This window comes from Zosterops lateralis (assembly GCF_965231275.1).
Source record: "Zosterops lateralis genome assembly, chromosome: 3".
NCBI classification, from domain to species: Eukaryota; Metazoa; Chordata; class Aves; order Passeriformes; family Zosteropidae; genus Zosterops; species Zosterops lateralis.
Window position 1 is genome coordinate 39,446,264 of NC_139764.1, and position 27,856 is coordinate 39,474,119.

General features: G+C 38.6%; 1 protein-coding gene and 1 pseudogene across 2 annotated transcripts in view; both read left to right on the forward strand.

Annotated features, from left to right (window-relative positions):
* Positions 1–702: 702 nt before the first annotated feature.
* On the forward strand, positions 703–7,661 carry CCR6 (C-C motif chemokine receptor 6). Its single transcript, XM_083858088.1, has 4 exons — positions 703–757; positions 1,660–1,768; positions 5,003–5,075; positions 5,722–7,661. Exons 3-4 carry the CDS (start codon positions 5,067–5,069, stop codon positions 6,805–6,807), a joined length of 1,095 nt encoding a protein of 364 aa, XP_083714214.1. The 5' UTR covers positions 703–757; positions 1,660–1,768; positions 5,003–5,066; the 3' UTR covers positions 6,808–7,661.
* Positions 7,662–10,392: 2,731 nt separating this feature from the next.
* Positions 10,393–27,856, forward strand: part of LOC310907406 (centrosomal P4.1-associated protein-like) — a 38,055-nt pseudogene continuing 20,591 nt past the window's right edge. The window contains exons 1-3 of the transcript in view: positions 10,393–10,521; positions 20,999–21,127; positions 23,122–23,213. The product of the transcript in view is annotated as a centrosomal P4.1-associated protein-like (transcript). The remainder of the gene's footprint in view (positions 10,522–20,998; positions 21,128–23,121; positions 23,214–27,856) is intronic.

Genomic DNA, 27,856 nt, shown 5'->3' on the forward strand with positions numbered 1-27,856 from the left:
CAAAGCCCTTTTGATCAAAGGTTGGCCTGAAAACCTGTGAAGTTTTAATGATGGAAATTGTTATGAATTATAAAATTATCAGTAATAGATTGAAGAGTAATTCACTGTTGTGATTAAGGATGCCTTGAAAGATTCTCAAGGACTTCTGTCTTCACCTCCTTGTCTCTGCACTGAAACTCACACATCTTCTTTCCTCCATGTTACTGGACTTTATAAAACCATTTTCAAGTGCTTTACTATGTTATGGATTTTATCACAACCTGCTCCAGATCTGTGATGACAGGGAGTGTTTTAGTCCAAAAGCGATAAGGGGGCCAAATTAATCTTATAGTGACCATGCTGAGGTTATTTGAGTCACAGATAGATTTCACTTTTTTGCTTTGTATGCATCAAACAGCGAAGATTGCTGTTCAGCAGTAATAATCAAAACATGCTTTCACCACACATGCATGCACATTTAGGTAAAACAAGACTCTAATTTCAGGGCTTTCAGGTGTCTCTGTGTTGTCCTGTGCATATGTATTTGGTTATAGCTGAAGTCTTGAGTCCTGTGAAAATGAGCCATTGAGAAAATAACATATGCCTGCTCAGATGGTTATGAACCATTACAACATGGTGCTTTAAATGTATCAGTTCTCCTTTTGACACCACACAGGGTTTTTGTTCCATTCACGGGGTGTGGTCAGTGGAAAGACCCCCCGAGCCTAAGCTGGTGAGGAGCCACTGCTAATGTGATATGCTCACTTTAGAAAAAAAGGTGAGTGAGCAGAACATCTGTCATCCTGCATTTCTTTAGGTCCAGTGTTCTATTAATTTAATCATATCTTAGAATCGTACGAGTCTGTCTGTATTTATGCCATGTGGTATCTCCAATGAGATGCCAAACACAATTTCAAAAGTAAGTTCAAAGAGAGGGGTTTACTGTTTTTTTTTTCCTTTTTTTTTTCCCCCTCTTCCTGCTAATGCAAACATCTAAATTGTGTTCAGAATCAAGGTCTGGAAAAGAAACATTTCTAGGTTTTAAAATTCAGGAATCATGAAATGAAACACTTCCATGTCTAGTTCCAACTAGCAACAGACCTGAATAGCATGAACATGGATAACGAATGTTTGTACCAAACAGGCAAATACAACTACATTTTACTTATGTACCTGCATTTACATATTTTGTGTTAGCAGATCTAGACAAACATTTGGGTTGTGTGCATCTTGACATATAACAGATCACTTTTTTTTCCTTCTAAAACAGCTGCTAATCAATTTGGTAACTGTTGCTTTTCTCATTTCACAGTTTTACTCAAAGCAATCTTGTTGATTTAAATGATTGATGTTGAAACTACTCATCTGCATGACATTAAGTGCGCCCTTTGCAAAACCAGGTCATCATTCAGGACATGTTCTGAGCACAATGACAACACCCTGCTTATTATGATTCTAATTCTAAGCTTGATTATTTAAAAAAAAATCATGAGATAGGTAGACTAATAAGTAAATTAATACATTATCTGCTTCCAGCTTGTATGTTTTCAGCACAGCAACATTTTCCTTTACATGAAAAAAAAGAGGCCATTGCTATTGCTTGGGAGGAGGAAGTGGTGGTTATTTCAATTTAACTCTGTACCTTTAACTAATGCTGTTATTTCTTGTTTTCTAAATTAGAGCATATTCTTGGTGAGGCTGATGGTAAATGTGCTTGAGGCAGCCAAAACAGGCTTTAAAAGAATCACACATCCTCTTTTGCCTGGTCTTCAGACAATTTTCAAATTGGGTGAGTACTAAAATAAAGCAGGTAATCTATAACCCATGTGTATGTGTGGCAAATGTATTAAACTGAACATGTAATTGGTGGACTAGTCTTAAAAGTACTTAATAACTGATTTTTTTTTCTTCATAGAATTCTGTCTTTTTCTTTAAGTCTGTCTTTATTCATTGTGTTTTATGTGTATAATTCAAATAGTACATTCGTTCTTAAGATTGTGGTTTAGTCTTACGTTTGAGTACTTGCACACTGCTTTCATAGTGAAAAGCAATATGATGATGTGGATAATGTGGAAATATACTAAGCTCAAAAATTCAAGGCTTATATATTTAATATTCAGAACATGGGTGCTTTTGAGTGCACATGCACAGACATGTAACTACCCATACGTGGTACATAATCAATGATAGGACACACCATCTTTTACACACATATATATATGAAAATTTATTTTTATATTTACCTAATACATTAATGCTAAATAAAGATGTAACTATGCAGATTATAAATTATAAAGGCCTTATTGAAACTGTCAGAAAGATTTAAATTGAAAAGGAAACTGTGTTTATAAGAGTTCTGATTCAAGTTTCTCAGCAGCCAGTGCATCTTTTTAATAACTTCTGTGAATGTTGTTTCAAATTCAGAGAAGGAAGTCAGCTCAAGAGATTTAATCAGGTCTAAATCTGATCTCTGCAAGTCTGATTTTGGTTTGAGTCCTTTGCTACAATTCTCAAACTAACCATCCTTAGGAAGCTTCTGCTGGACAGTGGAAGTAATTTTGTGGATAAATGTGTGGCTGGTGGTGCCTTTTTGAATTCCTGTAGGATCAGGGAGAATATACGTCTTTCCTGTGATGAATAGTTGTTGTTCCCCATATGATCTCTGCTGAGCTCTTCTGCAAACTAAACACCCTTTTCTTCGTGATAATCTGGACAAATCTCCCTTCTCAGCCCTCCTTGCAGGCTGTAGGAAATACCCACTTCTCTGTGTTATGCTCATGTTCAGGGTGGCTTTTTCTAAGTGAAATGCAGAGTGACTTTTAGAGAGAAGATATGCTGTCAGACTCCCTGCACATTTTAACCATGTGGGTGTTAAAAAGTCATGAATGGCAGACACCTAGAATGGTATTTTTCTTGCAACAATGAAATAACAGTTTCTAAAATAATAACCTAGACAGGTACCCCTTTAATTCTGTCCAATTGAAGAGTTACTGTAGATGCAGCCAAGTGCAAAGGGTAACAGAAACACTAAGCAAGGTCATGAATGTGTGGCTGGATGAGATCAGAAAGTGTAAGCAGCAGTGACTAAAATTGTCACTGTTCTAGTTTAGGGGACCACAGCCTCAGGTTAATTGCATAACTTGCCTGCTTTCCCTATACATCTCTGCACTTCTGAAAGACACCTTTAACTTGTTTGAAATTTGCTTCAGAAGGCGTTCAAGAACTTTCAGGCTGTCACATTCCTACAGCTCTAAAAATCAGTTTTGAAAAGCCAGCAGACAAAGCTGGAGAGATAGTTAAAGATTTGTTTAAAAGGCAGGAAATCCAGATAAGCTGTGATGCCTTAGCAACATCATATAGTTCAGGTCTTTACCCAGCTGCAGCCCTCTGTTATGAGCCAGCATCCCCATATGAGTCATCCTCATTATGTTTTTGGAGAGTGTTCTGTCCTTTCCTCCTCCAATTTCCCCATCATATCTGGACTTCATCTGCCCCTCTTTTACGAATTCTCTCTCTCTTGTTTTCAATATTAGGTAATTCCCAAACAGGAAGGTTTTGGTTTTGTAGACTTAGAGCTGACCCATGTGCTCTTCCCAATTATTAACACCACTGGCAAAAAGCAGACAAACTCTAGACAAAACTGCCCTTCACAGCCTTGACAAGTATGGGACCTCATGTCATCCTGTCCCTGAAATTACTGCCTTGCTGATAGGTGCAGCTAATGGAAAGAAGGGAAGCATTGACCTCATGCAAGGGAATGCTGAGGAATTAAATCTCCTGCCCATGAGCTCCTGTGTGAGATGGAACAAGATATTTAAGCCCAGCTTCCCCCATGTGGCCACCAATGACCTGTTCCCCATTTTATTTTTCTGTGACTTTAGACTCTGTGATTGATTTGCAGAAGCTTGATCTTGGATGCAAACAGTCAATGGATTTAATCCTTTACCTAGCTGGAGTCCTTCATCATTTTAAGTACCCTTAGAAGTGATGTTGAGGGGGATAGTGTCTCAAACTGAACATCTTAGGTGGATACTTCGCTCTAATGACTCAGATTCTCCCTTATAAATAAAGGTAGTAATACTTCACTGCAGGGTGAAGTTGTGTAAATTAAGTAAGCCCCATTTGTAAAACAGTTAGGTATCACAGTGATAAAGAAAACAATTTTTTTTCATAGGATGCTGTCTGAACTGCACACTGAACACTGCACTGTGAATCTGTGCAATGACCAAAGAAAAAACACCGATGCTCAGTCTGTTCATACACTGTGTACTATCCTTTGCAATATAAGAAACTGTTATTCTGTTGCTCTTAAATTATGTCAATTGTTGCATTACTCTTATGAAGTATACTAAGGGTGACACTGTTGTACACTACAACGATATAAAGATTTTGACTTCGGAAGGCTGAAAATGACTTTTTTATTTTTGAGATGTGTTTTCCTTTTTATAATATTTTACACAGACCAATTTGATTGGTGACAAGAAGACAATCTTCTTTAATCACAGTGGTCAGTCTAGAGGGACATCAAGAAGAAAAAAAATATAAACAATTTACTGTTACAAAAACATGTTTCTTGTTTACAGAAAATTCCCTGAGAAAAGAATTTCAGAAGCCAAAACATGTCAAGCACAAACCAAAGCTACATAAGGGAGTGTTGTTTTTTTTTTTCCCTATTTCCTTCAATACATGGATTGCCATTGTCATATGGAAGTTCTCAAAGTAAAATTTAATTTATTCTAATTTCTTGTTGCGCAAATTCAATGTGAAATAGCAGTCAAATATTCTCATATATAATTTATTAGCCTATGAATAAACATTCAATATATATCTGTGCTCTTAGTAATGCTGAGAAAAACCATTCACTTTCTATAACTGGACATTTTTTAGAGATGTGTGATTTGTTAACATGCTCCATTGATGGAATTCTGTTTTGAGTAGGTTTCATTTCCAATTTTGTTTTTCTACTTGTTCACACTTTTTGTGCTGTTTTCCTGATCCAATCTACTTTAATTTTTTTTTTCAGAAATACTTGGGAAAGTATTTTGAGGTCCTTCTGAACATATTTTTCTGAGAAGTGTACTGGTAAAATGTATTTTGTAAGTACCCAATTGATAAACTATATTGGTATATCAATAAAGTGATGACTCTGAACGACCCAGTTCCTTGAGGCTGCAGATCCAAAAACCATAATTTCAGGAGTGAAAATCTGCAGAGATGTTTCTGACAGCAGAGTTTACTGTCAAAGCACACTGTTTATTGGATTTTTCACTACAGGTTTAGTGTCCGTGGTGCAGGTAAGCGTGTCTCAGGCTAGCTATCATAGATTGCCTGTCTAGCTGAATAGAGAGAAGTAATCATTTTTTGGGCTTGATTTAGTCAAGCTACCTTAGTATGAAATGCATATCATAGAAAGACCTGTTTGCCTTGTGTGATGGTAAAAAAGACTAGACCTCTAATTCAAATTCAGACTTTTACACTGTAGAGCCTTCTGTGACAGCAGACTTGTCCTTTCTGCATAATGCCCTTGAATATGAAGGCCTTTGGGACATCCAAAAGGATTATTTCTACATTTGTATTTTAAGTATGATTTTATGAAATTTCCTAGGTAATTCTTACAAGCCTTATCTGTAGTGTTAAATGCATTTGTAATTGGAATGTGTGGTCAGTTATCTATCATGTTTCTACTATGCAGGGATTAAAGACTAACATCTTTGTGTTAACCGGTGTTCTCCTTTTCTACAGACAGACCCTAATTCCACAGATTACCCCTACGATACAGACTATCCTTCTCAAATCACATCACCTTGTTCTAAGTTGGAAGTTAGGAACTTCACAAAGGCATTTCTGCCAGTTGCATATTCAATGATTTGTATCATTGGCATCTTTGGTAACATCTTTGTGGTGATGACCTTCGCTTCATATGAAAGAACCAAGTCCATGACGGATGTGTACCTCTTCAACATGGCCATAGCAGACATACTGTTTGTTCTTACTCTTCCACTGTGGGCAGTGAATTATGCTGCTGATGAATGGATTTTTGGTGATTTCATCTGCAAAATGGCTAGAGGTATCTATGCAATCAACTTCAGCTGTGGCATGCTGCTTTTGGCCTTTATCAGCGTGGACCGGTACATTGCTATCGTACAGGCAACAAAGTCTTTTAAACTCAGAGCAAAGGCTCGCGCATATAGTAAAGTCATTTCTTTGGCTGTGTGGATGTCATCAATTTTAATCTCTAGTTCCTCTTTTCTGTACAGTGGAAGTTACAGCTTCTCCATCAATGAAACCAAAGAGATTTGTGATCAGAAATTTGACAGCATGTTTGAAAGCACCATGCTGAAATCACTGCTGCTGTGGCTACAAGTTGGTTTTGGATTTTTTATACCTTTCATATTCATGATTTTTTGCTACACCTTCATTGTCAAATCCTTACAACAAGCTCAAAATTCCAAAAGAAACAAAGCAATCCGTGTGATTGTATTAATTGTAGCTGTTTTCCTAGTTTGCCAGGTACCTTATAACATTGTTCTTCTCATAACTGCTGTCAACATAGGCAAGATCGACAAATCTTGTGACAGTGACAAGATAATGGCTTATGCAAAATACACCACGGAAGCTGTAGCATTTTTACACTGTTGTGTGAACCCTGTGCTCTATGCGTTTATTGGTGTGAAGTTCAGAAGTTATTTTGTGAAGATAATGAAGGGCCAATGGTGCAAGAGCGACAAGAAGGACAGTAAACGTAGTTCAAGGACAAACTCTGATACTTACCATTCAAGACAGACTAGTGAAATTCTGACTGACAATGGATCATCTTTTACTATATAATACAATTTGAACAACATTAGTACTGAAGGGCTCTTCTCACCAAGCAACCCAAACCAATGCCACTGTGCATGTGACAGCAAGTCATCTGAGCTACTCTGCCCCTCTGAGGGAGATCCAATGATCTACAACTCCTTTCAGGAAATTAATTAAGATAAAGGAATATTTTCCTGTGTAAAACTAAAGCCTTATTCTTAATGCTTTTCTAAAGTACATCCTCTTGGAATTATAAAGAAAGTGAAGTTTACAGAGGAACCCTCATCATTGTGCTAGGAAAAATTGCATCTCATCTGTCCTACAACACTGAAACATCCCCAAAATAATAAGTACATGAATAGGGTTATGTCTAGGCTCTTTCTTACATTTATGATGTTTCTTTTAATTACTTCTACCTGGAAATCCTACTGAAGTGCAGCTGTCCACTGTGCTTATATTGCAGACCAGTCACATTGTGACAATACTAACCCAAAGAGCAAAGCACGACGAGAAATACAAACTGCAAAATGAAAAAAGAGGCTCAGGACTGCCAACATAGCTGGGCTGCAGTGCTTGGTCTTGTAAACCTTTGCCCAGTGCTATTCTGAATAGAGAGTGAAGCTTTGCTAATGAATTTCTTCTTTTTGTTTGGCACAGGATTCAGATGCTGGAATCCAAAAAATATGATAAACTGATGAATATCTCTTTGCGAAAAGTTGTCTTTCTAGCTGAAATTCACACTCTACTTTTTAAAAGGCAACTAACTGTATGAAACTGCAATTATTCCAACACTATTTGTTGGAATGTGATTGGTGACAAAATATGAAGCATTTCTTTGTATTTAGCTACTACTAGCAAAGATTTCTTAAGAATGTATTTACCAGCTCAAATACAGATAAATATAGTTTCAAAAATTAGTTAGAAGTTATTATCTAAAAAAGGAGCAGAATCTGGCTTAATTCAGCCAGATTCTTTACTGAGTAAGTATTGGAACATAGGAGTATTTATAATAAACGCAATTACTTTTACCCAGCCTTGACTTTTCAGCAAATCCTTGGTGGATCTTCTGCTCGTTGGGTGAGCTTTACCACTGTTGCAGTCACTCTGGGACAGTGAGATAAACAGAAACAGGAGCTGAAGATCCCTTGAGGAAACTATTAATACGGCACATGAAACTAGTACTGCCTTGGCTGGTACAATCCATCCTTTTTTCCACTGCAGTGTCAGGTTTTTAAATATCAGTGCCAGATATGCTAAAGATTGCATATATTTATCGTGACTGAATAGCAATTTTGCAAGAATATGATAGAAAATTATGTAAATACGGATGTATGCACTTGCTGTACATAGCAATGAAGATTTTCTTGAAGAGAATTCAGCAAATAAAAAATGTAACTGAAAAAGAAAATATCTCCTCATATTTTAGAGTTCCCTTCTACATGTGTTGCCTTGAAACACTCTCTTACTCCATGCAAAGTCTGTCATATTGGAACAGTCTGTCCATCAGGGCTCCCTGAGGGAACGTGCCCCAGGGAGGGAAGTCCAAAGCTGAAGCAGCTGCAGCGGCTCTTGGGCAGAACCTCCAAGGTTCCCTAGTGTATTCCCCACCTCCTGCCATCCCGCTGCCATGCCTGCATTGGCCTTCAGACACTGAGCAACCCAAACACTGCCCCAGTGGGGTTCAGGGGCCAGACTGCAGCCAAGGGACAGTCAGTGACTGGGCACTGTCACTGTCCCACCAGCAGTGACCTGCTGACAGACCCCGAGAGAGGGCAGGAAAAGGGTGCCATAGCCTTCCTGAAGTGGTTCCTGGCTGAAAGAGCATCCTCCCTCAGGGGTGAGGGCAGAGAAAGAGCACAAAGCAGGGTCCTGCAGAGAAAGGCCTTCCCCAGGGAGAGGGGTCAGCTTGGGACCTCACAGGTCACCAGCCCCTTTCCACTTTGAGGGACCCAGGCAAGATGGAAGTGATGCTGCCTCAGGCAGGAGCAACTCAGCTTCTAGGATGCTGGACTTTGTGAGGGTAAAATGCTCTCTGGAAATGACATTGAAGCATACAAAATGTACCCAGCTGTTCCCCAATGCATACGGGAGAGAAGTCCTCCTGAGGGAAGAGGAATATGGTACACATGTGGGACTAAAACAGCACTTGGAATATGAGTTGTGCTGGTTCCAAGGTCTTGCCAAAAGTCCTGCTTAAGGTGCAGCCAAAATCTTGATTGCCATGAATGAGTGCACTGTCCCTAGGAAAGATGTGAGTAGAGGACAGAGTGGATTCCTGTGATGGTTTAATATGTCTGCTGCCAAGTATCCACCAAAGCCTCTCTATCACTCCCCTCCTCAACTGGACAGGGAAGAGAAAATGTAATGAAAGGCTCATGAGTTCATATAAGAGCAGGGAGACATCACTCACTGATTGCTCTCATTTGGAGAAGTTAATTGGAATTATTTCCAGTGAAAATTAGAGTAAGATAATGAAAAGTACAACGGATCTTAAAAATACTGTTCCCAGCCTGCCCCACTGCCCACATGTAACTTTGTTCCTGATTCTTTGCCTCCTTCCCCACAGCCAGCAGAAAGATGGGAATAGGGGTTACAGTCAGTTCATCACATGTTCTTTCTGCCACCACTTCCTCCTCAGGACAAGGAGTCCTTCCCCTGCCCTAGTCTGGAGTCCATCATTCCATCTTCCATGAATTCCTTCAGCATGAGTTCTTTCCACAGGCTTCAGTTCTTCACAAACTGCTCCACCGTGGGTCCTTTTCTATGGGTTACAGTCCTTCAAGAAAAGGCTGCTCTAGTGTGGGCTCCTGTGAGGCCACAAGTCCTGCCCAGAAACCTGGTAGCATGGGCTCCTCTCTCCACAGGGACACAGGTCCTGCCAGGAGCCTGCTCCAGTGTGGGCTTCCCACACAGTCACAAAGACACAATCTTTTTTCAAGCATCCACCTACTCTCATGTGGGGCTCCTCCAAGATCTGCAGATGGATCTCTGAGCCCCTGTGGAACTCTGAAGTCTGCAGGGAGACAGCCTGCCTCGCCATGGTCTTCATCATGAGCTGCAGATGTATCTCTTTTCTGGTGCCTGGAGCACCTTCTTCCCCTGCTTCTTTGCTGGTCTTGGTGTCTGCAGTGTTGGTTCTCTCACATATTCTCACTCCTATTTTCTCTGTCTGCAATTACGTCTGTACCGATAGCTTTTTTTTTCCTATTTAGCATTATCATGGCTGATGGGCTCAGCCTTGGCCAGAAGTGGGTCCATCTTGATGAGCCACCTGACATTGGCTCTGCTGGATGTGGGAGAAGCTTCTAGCAGTTTCTCAGAGTAGCCACCCTTAAAGCCCCCCCACTACCAAAACCTGACCACCAAACCCAATACATCTCCCAAGGGGCTGCTGTGCATGGAGAACCACAGCTCCAGCCAGTGGGATGCTGGCTTTCTTACACACACTTTGAGGATAACTACAGGATGCAAGGGTGGGTAGATAGACATTTAATTTAGAGGTAGTACCTTCTTGATGGTTTTTGTGAAATCTACCCTAAGGTGAAGAGAAAGACCAGTTCAGAGCAAAGACAGTGGAAGAAAATAATTACTCCACTCAATGCCCAGAAGGAGATGGCCATAGTGGGAGATGGCCATAGTGGGAGGCTGGCCAGTGAATCTGGCTCATGGGCCCTCAGATACTCCATTATTCCTTTGGTAGCCATGCCAGCAGAACCAGCTCACGAGTTGGGGCTGATATGGGTAGTTCAGGGCATGAAAAGAGCACAGCTTTAGGAGAGCGTGGGAACTTGGTGTTCCTTTTAATGCTTATAGAGCAGCATTTCAAAGCTTACTATGGATACTGCATTTTATTATGATTTTCTCCTTGTTGTGGGAGCTGTGTATGACAAACATATGGTAAGATTTTCTTTTTTGTTGTAGGTATTCTATCTTGGATTTTTGGAAAGGTAAGACTTGGCTTTGCACAGGTTCTCGTTTCCCACCACATTTAAAGAGAGAAGGACATATGCAGTGTTGCACCATTTCTTATGCAGAGAAGATGATAAGTTTTGAGAAGTCTATTCATATCTTCCTCCAGCTGGAGGCTGGGGCTGGGTTGTGATATTGGTTGCACATACAAGGTCTCTCTTGTTAGCAGGTTCTATTCTGCTTTAGGTGGGTCCACGGTGGCACCACTTGATGCTTCCTGTTCTAGCAGTTCAGAAGGACACAGGTCATCAGTGTACACTGATAAATAAAGGCATAATACCTCAGTGCAGACAGTCTAAAGCTAAATCTGTTTTCTGACACCTATGATCATGAAAATGGACCTGATTTGTTATTCTTCTCCCCACAATAAATGACAACATTCTTCACAGGGTGAAATTTAAATTTCATGTGGTGTCTCTTCTATTTATATATTCCATTTCTTAGAAGAGTGATCACTATAAACTGATGAGCCTGCAGGAGAGTTAAAGTGGGCAGATAAGACCAAAGCCATCTGTGCCTTGCTTCTAGCAAGGAAAGGAAGAAAAAAAAAAAAAAAAAAAAAAAAAAAAAAAAAAAAAAAAATTATATGTCAAGATAGATAGCATTTAGTGGTGATGAGTAGAAACTGAAGGGAAACTTGAAAAAAGAGTCTAGAGAAGAATAACTTGCTATGGAAGGTTATTAATCATGGTTAAATACATAACAGATATTACTCTTCTTTGGATCTTTGTAAGGCAATCTTGTTATTTATCATTGTGGAAATTCTGGGGAAATTTTCTTGCTACAAAAGTAGCAAGAGATGGTACTTGAAGCTTTAAAAATTTGGACTCAATTGAAAAAGTTTCAGATTAAATGAAAATGATAACAGTTTCAAGTTGTCAAAACAGTTTGTCTCATGAAACATCTGAAAGATTTTGACATTTCTGGTTAGTTTTCAGGTACTATAACGAATGCTAAGGAAATGATTTCACAAAACCACTGAAAGCGGCTCCTAACCTACATTTTTATGCTGCTGCAAAGTAATCAGGATATTCCCTCCAATCACCTCCTATGGCAGGGGGTACCAATCTTCTGTCACTCCTTGTGAGTTAAGGGCTTATAGCCTCTTTGAAACAATCTATGCAAGGTACAGCTAAAAAAAAAAAAAAAAAAAAAAAATGCCCTCAAATTTTTCTACACCAGTAGATCTTATTTCTCTTCTGCACTGCATGTCCTTCAGGCCAAAGAGGAAATTAAATGACACCGCCTCTGCTGTGGATGAATGACACAAGACGTGGTGGTAATGATGTGACCACTGAGCGGAGTGTTGTTCTCTTGGCCACTTGGAGCATAGTTCAGTTCCCTTTATGATGAGTTCCTTAAAACAATTTCTTCATTTTTGGTTGAAGGAACTCCAGTGCCTAACCTGAGTCAAGAAGAGCCTAAGTTTTATTTGCTCTAGAAAACAAAACAAAGTAATTAAAAAACTATTTGAAGGTAAAAATTCTTTTCCATCAAGTCAAGGCCGCTTTCCCCACAAACTGAAGAATTGATTGCCTGTACACATTTCTACCTGATATCCATAATCAGTTTTCTTTGCATTGATGGTATCATGCAGCCCAACTGTAAATACCGATGCACCATTCATATTACTAATGAAATCTTCATCTTTCATTTACATTTACTGCCTTTTCTTAGAAATATATTTGAATTATTGCATTATCAATTTGTCCTCTATATATTAGGCTTAGTTAAACCAGTCAAATTAATATTCTTATACTGAAAGTCTTCGAAGCACTTATTTCATTTTAGTGTAGCTTTATCATTCCCAGATGTTTATTTTAGTCAACACAATTTGATGTAATAATAAGTATAATATGTATTTAATGTATTTAGTCTGTGACTGGAATTCGTTTATAAATTTATGAATCATTGAGAATTAGGGGAAGTAGAAAACAACAGCTTCTTCCACAAGAAGCAGTGGCTGAACACTGTAATAAAAGTTTTTTTGAAGTAGAAAATATGTGATCTGGATTTATGCCAACCACAGACAGCCATGATGCTTCAGGACAAAACATGGTAGTATAATTTCTGAAGAATTTTTGCTTAGTCTTATCTAGTGGTTAGGAATGATAAAGTAAAAAGTTATCTAGTTACCAGAAAATTGGCAATTTTTTCATTTGTTTGTTTCTTATCCTGGATTAGGTCATCTGGATACTGTTCTTATTGTGATTTGCGGTCCCATTTCTGAAAAACTTTTACATAAACATGGAGCCATTAAAGTAGTTATTACTGGAACTCTAATCGCTGTTCTTGATTTTCTTTGCTCATCTTTTTGTTATTCAGATTTAAACCTATGAATTTCTTGTAGGTATCAGACCAAGTTTTGTTTCTAGTCCATGTAATTTTTTTTGCTAATATCAAGAATGTTTTTATAAAAACAATTTCTAGGTATGGTATTCAATTACAAAATAACAGAATGGAAGAGAAAAAATAATACTAAGATAAAGAAAACATACTGTTGCGTAGAACACATGAATGATATGTATTTATGGTTGATAGTTTGATTTCTAAGAGAGACTTAATTATGAAAGTTAAAAGAGTCTTATTAATGCATTTCAGGTGAATTATAATATATTTTAACAATCTTTCTCATAAGATTATAATAGAAAAATTTAATAGCTTTGTATTTATTTTTCTGATTCAGATTCAAACCAGATTCAGCTCATAACAACACTGGCAAAAATAGTACTGTGTTCAGAAGCTTTTTGCAGGCGTTGGACCAGTGTATATGCTGGATTTGCATTTCAAAAACAACTGCTTTCAAGAAAGAGCAATATCAGCAGACACACTAATAGTGAAAACAGAGATCAAAGAACCTGGTGTACTTTTTACGTTGGAGTTAATTTGGCATGAACACAGTGTTTGTTATTGAAAGTATTGTATGCTCTGGGATTTTCATAAAAACAGGGGGTTTTTTAACAGACTTGTCAATGCAGGAAACATTTTCTACTTTGTTTTCATTAACCTCTTGTTCTTAGGCTACATGAGGCAGCATTCATTAAAAATTATTTCTAATTGCTGTTGTGCTCTCTAAACAATTTCCATTCCACTCAAGTTTTCTGTAAATATCTGTTGATTTGTAATTTGAATTTTAATCATGTTACTGAAGAAAAACATGGAAAACATGGTTTTAAGATGGTTTTATTGCTCCAAATACAGGATTTAATTCCTGTTCACTTTTTCAGTTCTTTCTTTTTATCTTCATAAAGGTACAAATTGGGGGTATTTGTAGTAATGATACAACTCGGCAGAAACTCTTTAAACTTACGCAGATAATCATAAGCATTGTGTGAGAAGTATGTTAGGGTGAGGTTCTAAAATATCTTTACCTAATTAAGAACCAAGGGTCCAGCTGTCAAAGTAATACTGCTCATGGAAATCCACCTTGCAAAGGAAGTAGGGGTTAGTGGTAAGTGGCAGAACATCAGTTTTGTTGCTGTGAGCTGTACTCACATTATTGCTGTTAATGTCTGCTATGGCCGTGCACAAGCAAAGCATTCTTCTTGGGATCTTCACCCAAGGTGAGCTTCACTCAAGATGGAAAAGTGGATGCCATGGTACAAAACAAATTAGTCAATCACAGGGTATCATCTAGTTCAGAAACAGAAAAGTGCACCAATTTATAAACTGCAAATCTTCGTTCCTGTCTTCACACAAGTGTGGATGCTTGGATGTATTTGAAAACCGTTTGGGCTTTTTAGCCCCAAACTCAGGATTCATTTTGAGTTTAGTAGCCAGTAGGATATACAAAAGTACCAATGTTCCTAGAGTACAAAGTTTTGAAAATTTCACATCTAGTATCATTTTTTTTTTGTGAGACACTGCTACTTTCCTAAGAATCCCTTAAGATTTCTTCAGAGAACATACATTTCTTCTATTAAGATTATTTTCATCGTTTCATTTTAAAAAAACATCTCCGTGCTTCGATTTTACTTTATTTGCACTCTCAGACTGGTGTAAGATTTCCCTCTAGTGGTTACAACACGCACAAAGTGTCTGAAAGTGTAATGTCCTGTCAGTACTATCTTAGGGTTTTGTCATTTTACATCGAAAGGATGCACATGCACGTCAGACTTCAAATAGATGTTATTACTTTGTAGATGTCATCAAAGTTTCTTTACAGCTTGAATGAAGAGAATAATTTCACAGAGCACAGTATAGTCACAGGTTTTACTTTTTCCCCAAGTCAGATCTTTTTTCAGTGTGGGCTGGAGTTATCTTAGTGTACCAGAGGATCTGAACCCAGTTATATCAGCACATATTACCAGTTACTTCAGCTTTCTCCATCAGATGGGAGAGTACTGTCCAGTCAACAGAAATCTCTCTCTCTTTTTTTTTTTTTTTTTTTTTTTTTTTTAATAGCTGATAGTAGTGTCTTTAAAGAATTAAATCTCTGTGCCTTTTTCACTTTACCTGAAAATTTCTGTTCTTATGAGGCACAGAAATATATAATAAAATGGACAAAACATCACAGGTCCATTTCAGACTCATTTGCTGGGAGCTATTTGATGAATCCCTCTTCTGTTTAGGATTTATAGAAATAAACAATAAGGGAGAAAGTTTGAAATCTATTCCCAAGCTGCTTTTAATTACTATTATCTTTTGAGGCTAAATTATTACAGAGTCACAGAATGGGTAAGGATGGAAGGGACCACAGTAGGTCAGCTGGTCCAACCTCCCTGCCTATACTCAGTTAACAATGCCTACTTATTTTGTCTTAGGGAGTTGCTGGTTTTGCTGCACTGGCCAACAGGTAAATTGATCCTTGTTGCATTCAGAAAATTCCACACAAACTTTACTTTCAGGGATTAAGCAGAACTATTGAAAAAAATTGCACTCACCTTGTGGCAGTCCACTGCAGAGGCCAAGTGTCTCTATACATAGACCTTTCTCTCCAGGTTTATTTGTACATGGTACTGATGGCTTCTTCATAAACTCTGTGTAACCAAGTATATTTATGTATATATTTATATATGTATTTACATATTATGTATATATTTATAAACATGTCTAGTGCTTCCTTATTTGTGAACTTCCAGGCCTCATTTTCACCAAGCTTTTCCTTAAATTTCTTTGTCAGAGGTCCTAAGCATCCTGCTGTTTCTTATTAATTTGCTTTGCAGATCACTTTAGGATCACATCCTCTGCTAGACAGCCCCTGACTAACTGTACAGCAGGGTAGACTCCATGTGTTTTGTGACTGAGTTTTACTCTCATTACATTTGCACTCATTATACTTTCTTCTTGAATATGAATGTATTTGGATACCAGAGGATTGCTAACATCTCACTATGTTTGTCTCATGGATACTGAGAATGTGGCAGCTCAGACACTGTTCCATTCTGGGAACAAAAAGTTGGTATCAGAAGCTTGGATAAGAAATGGGCAGTGGGAGAAATGTAGGGCATATATCTAACAGGAGATCATAGGCAAAAAATGTAGGGTGCTTTTTCATTTCCAGAGAAACGTTTACCAGGACATGCTGACTGATCTTCTTCGGCTTCATGTAATTTGTGACGTTTTCAGAATGCTGATCATATTTAACTTAAACAGGTAGCTAAACCATCCTACTATTAATGGAGTAGAAATGGTGTAGAAATGAGGAAAAAAGAAATTACAAAGCAAACAGATTTGGAAGTTGGCCACTGTCACAATAATTCTGCTGTGCTGTAGCTTGAACGGGCAGCATGCAAGGCAGCAGAAATCTCTCTATGGGAGCTTTTACAGAGGCCAAGATAAATTACATGTAATTCAAGCACCCTGGAGTATTCTAAATGGTAGACAGTAAATGAGCCGTGCTTAAATGAGAGTAGATCATGTCAATTAAATTATTACACTGCATTGTGGATACTTTTACTAAGTTGTTCATAGTGTACATTCACAGCTAGTAAACAAATGACAGTAACAAGTTATTAATTCAGGAAAAACAAGCCCTAGAGCTGTGCTGCGGCAGCCAGGGGAAGTCATGCGCTCATTCTGAAACTTCTTACCCAAAAAACCAGAAGGAAGTACCATAAAGTTGAGTTTGGAGATCACACCATTGTTACATTCTTGAGCAGGCTGTTTGGGGCAGGCAGCTGTCCACACTGCCAGCAGCTGAGTGAAAAGGAGCGATTTAAAAAAAATAAAGAGAATAATGAGTTTATACTCTACTTTGTGGTTGCTTCTAAAGACTTCAGCTCACTAGTTAAGCAGCTGGCAGCATCCTGCCAGGAGAGGACTTGCCATCCACTTAGAGAAAGAATAAAAAATGTTAGGAATACCAATGTGAAGATGCTTACACTTTGCAAAAAAATGTTGCAGCAAGCCAAGTTCAGCCAAGCTGCTCTCAGCTGGGAGTGAGGAACAGTGTCACTCCACCACAGAGCAAGGACTCCAGCGCTGCACCTCTTGACTTCAGTGGCATGATGGATGCTCCAGCAGCAAGTATTGACACAAATAACACATGCAGAACTGACCATAGACTAGAAATAATTTACCACTCTTTGATGTCAGTGATCACAGTATCACAGTAGTGAATTTTATCAGTTATCAAGTAGCAGCTTTTAAATGCACCAGCCACTGTGTTCACATGGAGCAAATAAGAACTTTAGACAAATAAATGGCTGTGTTCCTCACCTTAAATAAATATGTGATTTTCTATTATGTCATCAAAAAATTGCATATTAAGAATATGTATAAGATCAAATCTCAAAGTATAATGAAAAACAGTCAAATATAAACATATCACAAATCCATTAATAATTTTACAAAGCATGATCAATCAATACACTTTCTAAATGTATTTGTCAGTCCATCTCTTATGACAAAACACTTGGAGATTATAACTAAATTGTAAATTTAATTAATTCTAGGAACCATTTGGAACTCCATTTTGTCCAGTTGATACCAATCTTGCTCTTTGTTTATATTAGTACGAGTTGTGAAGTGCTAGATATTGCTCTGATATTACTAATAGCTATGTTTTTCTCTAAAAAAGCAGTTGAGCAGCTAAGTATTTTTGAACTTATTCAGTACTACTAAAAGAAAATATTTAATGGGATTTTTGTGTTTGTGCATGGTATTTTTCATTGTGTCAGTTTCAACATGTCCCACAACATACATAAGTTAATGCTAATTAATGCCAGACTTTGTCCATTTTATGCTATTTTTGGGTTTTATATTGTATAGGATCATAGAATGGGTTGGGCTGGAAGGGACCTTAAAGTTCTAAACCCCCATGGTCTGGCATGCCACACACTAGACCAGGTTACTCAAATTCCCATCCAACCTGGCCCTGAACACTTCCAGGGATGGGGCATCTATAGCTTCTCCAGGCAACCTGTCCCAGTGCCTCACCAAGCCTAAAAGTAAATTATTTCTTCCTAATATCTAATGTAAACCTTTTAAACACTTTTATCTTAAGGCAAATTCCCCTTGTCCTATCACTATGTGCCCCTCTCCAGCTCTCTTTTAAGGCTCCTTTAAGGTACTTGAAGCTGCTGTAAGGTCTCCCCTGGGAGCCTTCTCCAGGATGAACAGCCCCATCCATCCCTGTCAGTCTGCCTTCACAGCAGAGGTGCTCCAGCCCTGTAATCATCTTTGATGCCCTTCTCTGGGCTTGCTCCAACAGTCCATGTATGTTCATGTTTACAGAACGCCAATATAACCCATGAGGCTGCTGCATACTTACTAGTATAAGTAGATAAAATAAAGTGTAATTTTGTTTTGGAGTTCTACAATTTTCAACACAGAAAAATCAAGATCTATGGCTGGATTGTTAGGTATCAGAGCAATGAAGATGAAGAATGACAAATCATTCGTCAGATTTTGGAGAATGCAGTGAATGCAGGATAAGTCCAGCTCTTCAATGCTTGTTGAATATTTTGTATTCTGTGCTACTTAAAATCATCACCACTGATTCATATCTCTCTGTTCTGTTTATCTATATGCCTTAAGTTTATGGCTGCTACTTCACTGTTAATAATATGATATTAAAAAACAAAAGAACAATTTACAAATCATAACTTCCCATTGCTATCTCCAGTAGGGAAAAACTTGTGCAACTGCTTCAGGGTTTAGGAAAATTCTTCTCCCAGAAGTCCTTCAGAGAGTGGAATGGAAAGGGGATAAGGGGATTCTCCTGTGTGTCCCTGTCACTGGCAGTTCTTTTGCAGGACAATGAGTCTGGCTGTGAGGCTTCTGCTGAGGTCTGCAGGCCTTGGTACATGTGCTTAACTTCCTAATGCTGTTTTTGGGTACCTGGTTAAAACTATTAGGGCTTTCAATTAGATTTGTGCTTTTTTTTTTTTTTTCAGGGAAATTTGTGAGGTTTCAGCAGTGTTAAAAGATCAGGCATGCATAGACATACTGACTTTGTTAACACTTCCAAATAACACATCAAATGTTTTAAAATTACCAGGGTGGAAGGCCTGTGACAGTGCAAAGTATTTTACTTCTTTAATTTGTCTAATATTTATTGGACAACTGCCTGAGATAAAACATATTGCTCTTCGTAGTAGTTTTTAAATGAAAAATATTAGTTAAAGCAGAGACTCCCCACAGACAGTTCACAAGGCAATCATCAACTTGTGCCACTATTCCTTGCTTGCTCCTCTTGGCTGCCAAGGTAGTGGTGCAAAGATACTTCTGTCTCACAGTGGGCAGTTTTGACATATTTGGCCATGTTTGCTGAGGAACTACTGTGTTGCCAGGAGCAGGAGTGGCTTCATGTGGTTTTGACTGAGAAGTGCAGACCAGGAAGAACTACAGGGGTCAAGGCTTTAGGTGAGAACTTCTGTTTATTCCCTGACAACCAGCAATCATGAGAAAGCAAACACTGAAAAAGTTCATCACAGAACCAGTTATTGCGTTCAGTTTCTTATACAAACTGAAGTCAGCTACCAGCCTAGACAGTTACCAGAATAAACAATTTCTTAGGTATAAAACCTCATGTGTTAAGAATACATCCCCTGCTTTCCTGAACCTAAAATACATTAAACAGATGAAGAAAGTAAATTATGATGGACAGTTATAGGAATTTATTCTATTTTTTGCTGGAATAAAAGCTGACATAGTGTACCATTTGCCACTCAGACACCTCCCTATCAATGCCAAGGTTGGAATATCTTTTCCTTGATGATGATGTCAGGAAAGTTGTCTCATAAAAACCAGTTCTTTATAATGTCTTACTTGAGGTGCCTGAAGTGAAGTATTTGCTGAGAGAGACTCTTGGCTAATGTTCCCTCTCTCCAGATCCCACCATTCTTAGTCTTGAGATTGTATTTCCTTCATCTATACTTTGGAGAAAGTCTGACCAGGACATGGAATCTCCATGCACCTGGTAAAAAATGTGATGTCAGTGGGACAAGCCACCAACAGGTTTTGTATTTGTACCTTATTACAGACCATCACCTTTATGCTGGCAGCTGACAACTGCTCACCATTTGAACTTGAAGCCTATGAACAGTTAAGTGGGGGTTTTTTGGGGACATGTGTTGTTTTCTATACTCAAAAAAAGAAAAAATACACAAAACAAGACAAACACCCGAGTTCCCCCAAAATCACTACCAACTTACATTCAGTGTTGCACTCAGAAAAATCACCATCTGATTGGAACTCCAGTTGAGTTTGACCTGAAGTGGGGATCTGTAAAAGCAAATTGTCATATCCTGTGCAATACTAGGACACAACCAATACTCTTTTTGACAGCAGAGAAATGGTGAGATTGAGGAATTTGGTGTTCCTTCTTAACCTTTGAAGGGAATTGCAATATAGATCATGGGCGTTGCTTCTTTGAATGTGTTTTTTTAGCCCATTCTTTCTGTCCTGTCCCTGTCCATTCCTTTGTTTTCACTACACTTGCTTCCATTTATTTTTCATTCTTATTTCAGATCTAATCTGTAGGGTTCTTGTCCTAGACAAGCATCTGCCCAGAGAGTTTTGACTTCTGTTGGTTTAGATCTCCAAAGTGTTTCCAGTGGAACTGTAGATGATTCTAGAAGGGATTTTAAGATTGCAGAAAACATAAGGTTTCCTAGCTACACATCCTGTCTCCATCAAAGCAGGTAATAAAGCTGGTAGGTTGTGTAAACATCCTACTCAGACCCATTAAATTAGGGTAGGAAGAAGGGATAAAATCATTTTCTTGCAGATAACCTGAGCCACAACCAAGCTTTCCAGCATCCAAAGCAATTATCTTATTCAACCAACTCTCTTTTTTCCTCAGAAGCTGACTTCCAGTGTAAACCAGGCTGGAATTCATGATGCGAATGAGACTGTGGAAATGTTCACTCCTCCTTTGCTCCCTGCCTCAGAGATGGACCGTTGTGCTACCACATACAAAACTATGGATCAGGTTGGTTTGCTTTAAATAATTACTGAATTTTTAACTGCCTGTTGTGTATTCCTGATAGTGGCCCAGCCTGTGCAGAAAGAAAGGGTCAGTGACTTTCATGTCTGTATGTAAGTAGGAAGCTTTACTGGCAAGACTGGGAAGTGCATCATAACCTGTCTGATGTGTCTGATGTTGTTGCTCTAATGCATCCATGCAATAAAGTGATTTTCATGAGACAATTAAACAATCTTGCTCTTATTCCTCTTTTGACAGTTATTGCTATCTCCCTGTCTCTAGTGGAAAGGATGGCACTTTCTGTCTCCACTTTCTTGTGTCCCTAGTGGTTGTGGGGCACATTCATGTTCTTTTTTCATATGTCTTTTTATCACTCCTCTTCTATTGCTCCATGTTCTTTTTATACTTTTTTTCCATTTCTGACTTCTTCCTCTTCTTAGTTTTGACAAAGTGGTGCATATATTTCTTCCATTGAATGATCAATCTGCTTCTCATAAGATAGTAAACAATACAATGCTTAAGTTGCATTTTTTAAAGAAACTCTTACATTTCCAACACAGTTGAATTTATTACTTAGCACATATCTATGCTGGGAGTTCTTAATCCTTTCTCCACTGGAGGTCTATCATTATTTTAACTTTTTTATTATTATTATTCTAGGGAAGAGTGTAGTACTTTACATATAGGGGCAGAAAATTTGTTACTCCTTGGTTGTTGGGAAAGCAATAATGTAAGTAACGCTGCAGTTGAAAATAATTTCTTGTGAGTCCTGAGAGTCTGCTCCTTGTGTTCTCAAATGATGTAAACCAGCTCATTAAATTTAATGACCAGAATGTATTCTGTAAACCATCAATATTGTATAAACCATCAATGTTGAAAATTGTCAATAGCTGGTCATAAAATCTGGTACTGGGTCTTAGGCATTCTTTGGTGCTTTCTGACATTTAACTATGTGAGTTCCTAGAACTCTTGTTAAAGAATCTGGTAAAGAAAAATGACCTCGGGCTTTGCTTTGTTACATGGTGTTCTTGAATAATACCAGAAAGAGAGACAGTAGAGCGAAAAGGATGCTTACAGGTAGACTGCTGGGAAGCTCCTGGCACAGCAGCAGCATGTCTTTGTGCAGCAAGTTTTAGCTCTGGAATAATTCACAATAAATCAATAAAAGGGAAAAAAAAATACCTATCACTTGTGCTACTGTTCTCTAGTAGTTCTTCTCAGTGGACAGGACAGGAGAAGCAGATGGCTTAAAGAAAGAGTCAAATAGATATAAACCAGGAAACTCAGAAAATCAAGACAAGTTGGATAGGCATGTACCTATGGAGAAGCAAAGGGGAGTGTCTGGCCTGTGGAAGGGCTGTGGAAATTGTGATGGCAATTTAGTCAGACAGAATCATTCTTCTATCCTTTCATCCCTGTTTTCAAACCCTGCTTATATTTCCTACTCCTTGCAGCTCTGATGTGTGGATATTGACTTTTGAAAGCTCCTTTTTATCAATGATACTGGTGACTTCCATTTATCATATAGTTCAACAATAAATGTTGAATCGTGGCATATTTTTAAATTTTAGAGTGAAGTTTGATGTGATGTTATCACCTCCTTTGATGCTGTTCTAGCACCTTCTTAGTCTGAAACCCAGGTGGACACTTCTCTCCCTTTTGTGCTTTAGCTTCTGTGGGAAGGAAATCCCAGCACAGAGATGAGAAGAAAATGCTGGTTGATGTGAGGCTGAGTAGGCAAACCTGGCAAGGCACATGCTGCCTGCACAGTGCCAGGTACACTTTGATTTCTAAAGTGAAAAAAAAAAAAAAAAAAAAAAAACCCCAAAAAAAAAACCACCAAAAAACAACCACCTTTAAATATAAGCCCCAAAATTCTTTATTAGAAATAATACACACTTTAAAAGACACATACCCCCAAAGCTCAGATATGCCAATTCTTTCTGGTTAAAAGCCATGCAGAAGTGTAGTTTGATACTACATCTTCCTGATATTTTCAGGCCCCAGGGAAGCTGGTCCAGCAGATGGAGCAGCTGCAAAGCTGGTGGCTGAACAGCAGAAAATCATTGTACTTTATAACCCAGGTACTCAGGCAATCTCTCCTGACACTGTGGCACCTGCACCTACTGCTGCTTGTACTCCAGCAGTGAAATCCTGCAGCTCTTTAAGGAAAGAGAAGGCTTTATAGTTGTTTTCAGTGGCTGGGGGCTCCTCCTCTGGCAGTTGGACTAAAACATTTACTTCTTTACACATATTGCATACAAGCTTTAAGCTCCTAAAAACCCTTCCTTCCTCTTCTGTGTACTAAAATTTCAGGAGAACCCTTATATTTAATAACAGACCTCCTGCATAGACTTCTATTGAAATAGTGTTGAACAATAGTACAGAAAATTATAGTGTAGTGGTAAAAATTACAGAGAAGCTGAAACATCCTTTCTCTTCTGTACCAATATATGAAAGTTCCAGCTTTGTATGGATGAAAGAGGAGGAAGAAAATCAACATACCATGCTGCTGTTAATAGATTCTTACCTTTAATAGAGCAGCCTGCTCCTAACAGCATGATACAACTCATCAAACAATGGCATTTCATCAGTGGCATTGCTGGAAAACACCATCTGCTTAGCAAGAAGAGAGGACCCCCCACCCCTTCTCACCCTGCCCACGCTAGCAGCACATTCTCCTCAGTGATCCCAAGGTGAAAGAAGAATTTAGGGAAATCATGTAGACTTTTGAGAGTATTAACCTGGCTTTAGGAGGGTTTCTTGTGCATAATATTAGACAGGGAGTATCCATAATTGCATAGGAAGGCCAGGTAATCCTTGGATTGATGCTGCTTCTCAGGTAACCTGCTGGGGAGGCAACTGCACCTAACCCGTGAGCTAAGGCCCTAAGCAGCCTAAGGTGTCCCCTGTCTGCATCTGTACAGTGATCTGGCATTAATATTTTTCAGTCTAATGTCAAGCTTCTTGGTCCAGTTGAGGATTTGTGCAAGAATCTCATTATATTAAGACCTCAGTAGAAAGTTAGGAGAACTAGGTGATGGCACATTTCATGCTAGAATTCAGTGTAGCCTGATGAGGTCTTACGAACAACTTTTTAGAATTGAAAATCTACATTTTTTTCAAAGTTTTTTACTCATGTTCAAATCACAAAGGGTTTGACTAAGCCCTCTCGGGCAGACATGTCTTTTGTTGCTCCCTCATGAGGGAGCAACAAAAATACTTCATAGCGCATCTAGTTTAAACAGTTTGGATGGAATAATTTATAATCAAAATTCTATTTATTTGAGTTGCCATATGAGGAACATCTGCTTGCAAAAGTCCATTCGAGACAATAGGCATAACTCAAGGCACAGTTAAAGATAACAGTAAAAACTAGTTTATGGCAATCCCCTTGCCCTTTAGCCTGTAAACTCTTGGAGCTGGTACTGTTTTAAGGAAATATGACCATATATTATTGCTTTCATAAAAGAAAATGAAATTTTAGCAAGTTTCATCTACCTCACTAATGAATATAATACCTGTTGTTAGCTAACAAAATAAAAGGGGCTTTGCTTCATTCCCTCCCAGCCTCATGGGTTCAGGGAGCCTTCTGTAGGAATGACAAAATGTTGGGCTGGATAAGCAATGGACAAGCCACTGGCCTATGCTGGGAGACAGCCTGAGAAAGTAAGAGGATAGAGACTATGGCTGAGCAAACAAAACCTTCACCATCCTGTTCTTTTTGCCTCAGAGAAAAGGCTGGTTGAAATGGCAGGCAAAAGCCATCGAGCAGTCTGGGGTGACCAGGTGGAACAAGTACACAGTCTGTGGCTTCCAAGTTTTCTAATCAAAGCAGAACCTCCATGGAGTAATTATGTTACTCATTAATCTCTGCCCAAATGCCACAATTAGCAAGGTGTTTGTTGTTACTGCCAGCAGTTCATTGGGAGCAGAATTGTTCTGTGGCTGTGCCACTATTTTTGTGTTCTCAGGAAGGGATGAAGCATGAGAAGGAAAGTGTCTTATGTCTGCTATGCTTCATCATGCAAATTTCTCTTCCTCCTGCCCCTGTGCTGTGAATCCTTTAATGCATTTTTAAAGAAAGCAAGTATGGTTAGTGCTATGAACTCAGGACAAAACCCATATGGTAAGAAATATATTTATAGGATTCTCTTTGGGTGTATTTACATATCCAGCTACATTTAGCTAGCACATAAGGCCACAGACAAAACACTATGAATTTGAATTAAAAGAAAAACCTGCACTCAAAGTCCTTTTTTGTTACTGGAGGCAGTGTAGGTTTAGGATAGCAAAGGACACTGCATTAATTTAGTCCCATTAAGCTTTAAAGACATAAGATATGAAGAACGAGTATGTCTATGATTTATTATGGTAAAAGTAGTTGCTTTAATATTGCCATACATTTAAAGAAGTAACACAAAGTTCAAGACTAGTGAGTTGGGATCTTCCTGAATCTGCCAGACAGGTTTCAAATCCATAGGTCAGCCTTCTTCCAAAAAAAGAGCCTTAACTGAGGCATGAGGCATTTTCAGTCTCAGCCATTCTCTTTCTACCTATTGAAGTTAGGTCACAGGACAGAGGACTCCTGGCATAAAGAAAGAAAATAAAAAGCAAGGCTAATTTATAAAGGGTATTGTTTCCTGGAAGTAGTGAACCAGGGCTTTGGTCCCTATGCAGAACTGCTTACATTTTTTCCACTGGTAAGTCTTCTAACAGAATGTGTAACCAGCCATCCAGAGCTAAAAGGAAAACCTTCCCCACTTTAGCATTAATGTATGCCTTCAGAAATATTTTGAGCTACTGATAACTTTTATCTGCTAGTGGACTTGAGGAGTCCTAGGGTAAATGGGAGATTTTTGCATGCTCAGGAGTACTTGTAAGTTCTCTTTAATTCAACATCTCTGTATTGTATAATAATTTTTGTTACAACTGATGATTGCAGCAAGCAGGTTTTACAATTTAAACAAAATAACAAAGGCAGATTTTGATAATTTCATTCTGAACATGCAAACCACCAGGAAACATGAAAGTGACATTGTTTTCATGTCATAATATTTTAGCAAGAGATTTCTAGTTCAATGCAAAAATACTTGTTTTAAGTTTCTTTAATTTTTCTTCTTTGATGATTATATTTAAGCTTTTCTGTTTCTCCTGGGATTCCTTCTCAGCTAGCAGCCACAATGCCATCCCTTCCATGCTTTCCAGCTACTTTCATTCCTGTCCAGTTCCCATCACAAAATTGATACCAGGCTGAAAGCCTGGAATTCTTACAGCTGTCTCCCTTGGCAAAGCAGATTCCCCAGAGTTTATGCCAAATGAGAGCAGTTCAGAAATCTCAGGAGAAGACATTCAGCTTTCAGATTCAGGTGGGTAAAAAGTGCTGGAAAGGATATCTGAATCTTATTCTATTGTGCAACTCCTGTGAATGAATTTTTGCCTTTGCTAGTGATTCTAACTGATTTTATTGCAGGTCAGAGGAAGGTGCTTCAGTTTTATGGTGGTTTGTAATAAAAGCTTTAAAGCATTGTAAACTTAATTTATTTTTTTTTTTTTTACTTCTCTAATCACAGCTATCCTGCCTCTCATACTGAGAGAAGTTGCACCTTGTAGATAAAAATGGAGAAGTCCTTAAGCTGGAAATCTAAGTTATATGAAGTAGAGAATATGCTATATTTAGGGGAGAAAGCATAAATAGGATGTGGCTACAGCTTCCAAAGGTGTGAGAAAAATTTTCTGTAGCTAAGAAGGCCTGCTCTCTGGCAGGATTCTTGGTTTTTTTCATACTGATGTATAATTGCATCACTGAGAGTTAGAACAAGTAAGCTGCTACTTAACATCTTCTCTTGGCTGCACTTTGCTAGCCCTGTCTTCTATGGGAAAATACCAAAGGGTAAGAAAGAATAAAAGAGCAGTTTGCAAGAAATCAAAAGTCAATTTCAAAATGGGAGGAAGAGGAGCAAAAAGAAATGGGAATAAACAGATTAAAAGGGAAAAGAATATAAATGTAATCCAGACATGCATCCTGGATTCTTTTGAACTTCTGTAGTGAGACCTGACTGTGATACTGTCAGCCACTCCCATAGTACAACTGAAATTTTAATTTAATATTCTTCAAGCTAGCTCAGAACAGGTACTCTTGCTGAAAGAGTCTAGTCTCCTTCTTGTCCCTGGAACTAATATTTTCCTGCTGGTTTACACTCAACTTGGATCCATTGCCCAGTGAAGTGTAGAGTAGAGCTTCAGAAATACTTCTGAGAGTATAAATGAGGAGGATGGGGAGGTAGTCTGTGGGTGGGTGAATCACTGAATCGCAGAATGACAGAGCCACAGAACAGTTAGGGCCAAACCCTCTGCCAAGGCAGGATCACTTTAAGCAGGTGACAGGAACACATCCAGGTGGCTTTTGAATGTCTCCAGAGAGGGAGACCCCATGACCTTCCTGGCAACCTGTTCAGTGTTCTGCCTGCTTAGTCTAAAGAAGTGTTAAAGTGGAACTTGTGTTTGTGTCCATTACTCCTTGTCCTGACTCGGCGCCACGGAAAAGAGTCTGGCACCATCCTCTTGATACCCACCTTTGAGATACTTGTATTATTGATGAGGCCCCCTCTCACTTTTCTCCAGATTAAACAGGCCCAGCTCCTGCAGTCTCTCCTCATAAGATGCTCCAGACCCCTCATCACCTTTGTGACCCTCCCTGTTGGATCCTCACCAACCAGTTAATCCTTGTTTTTC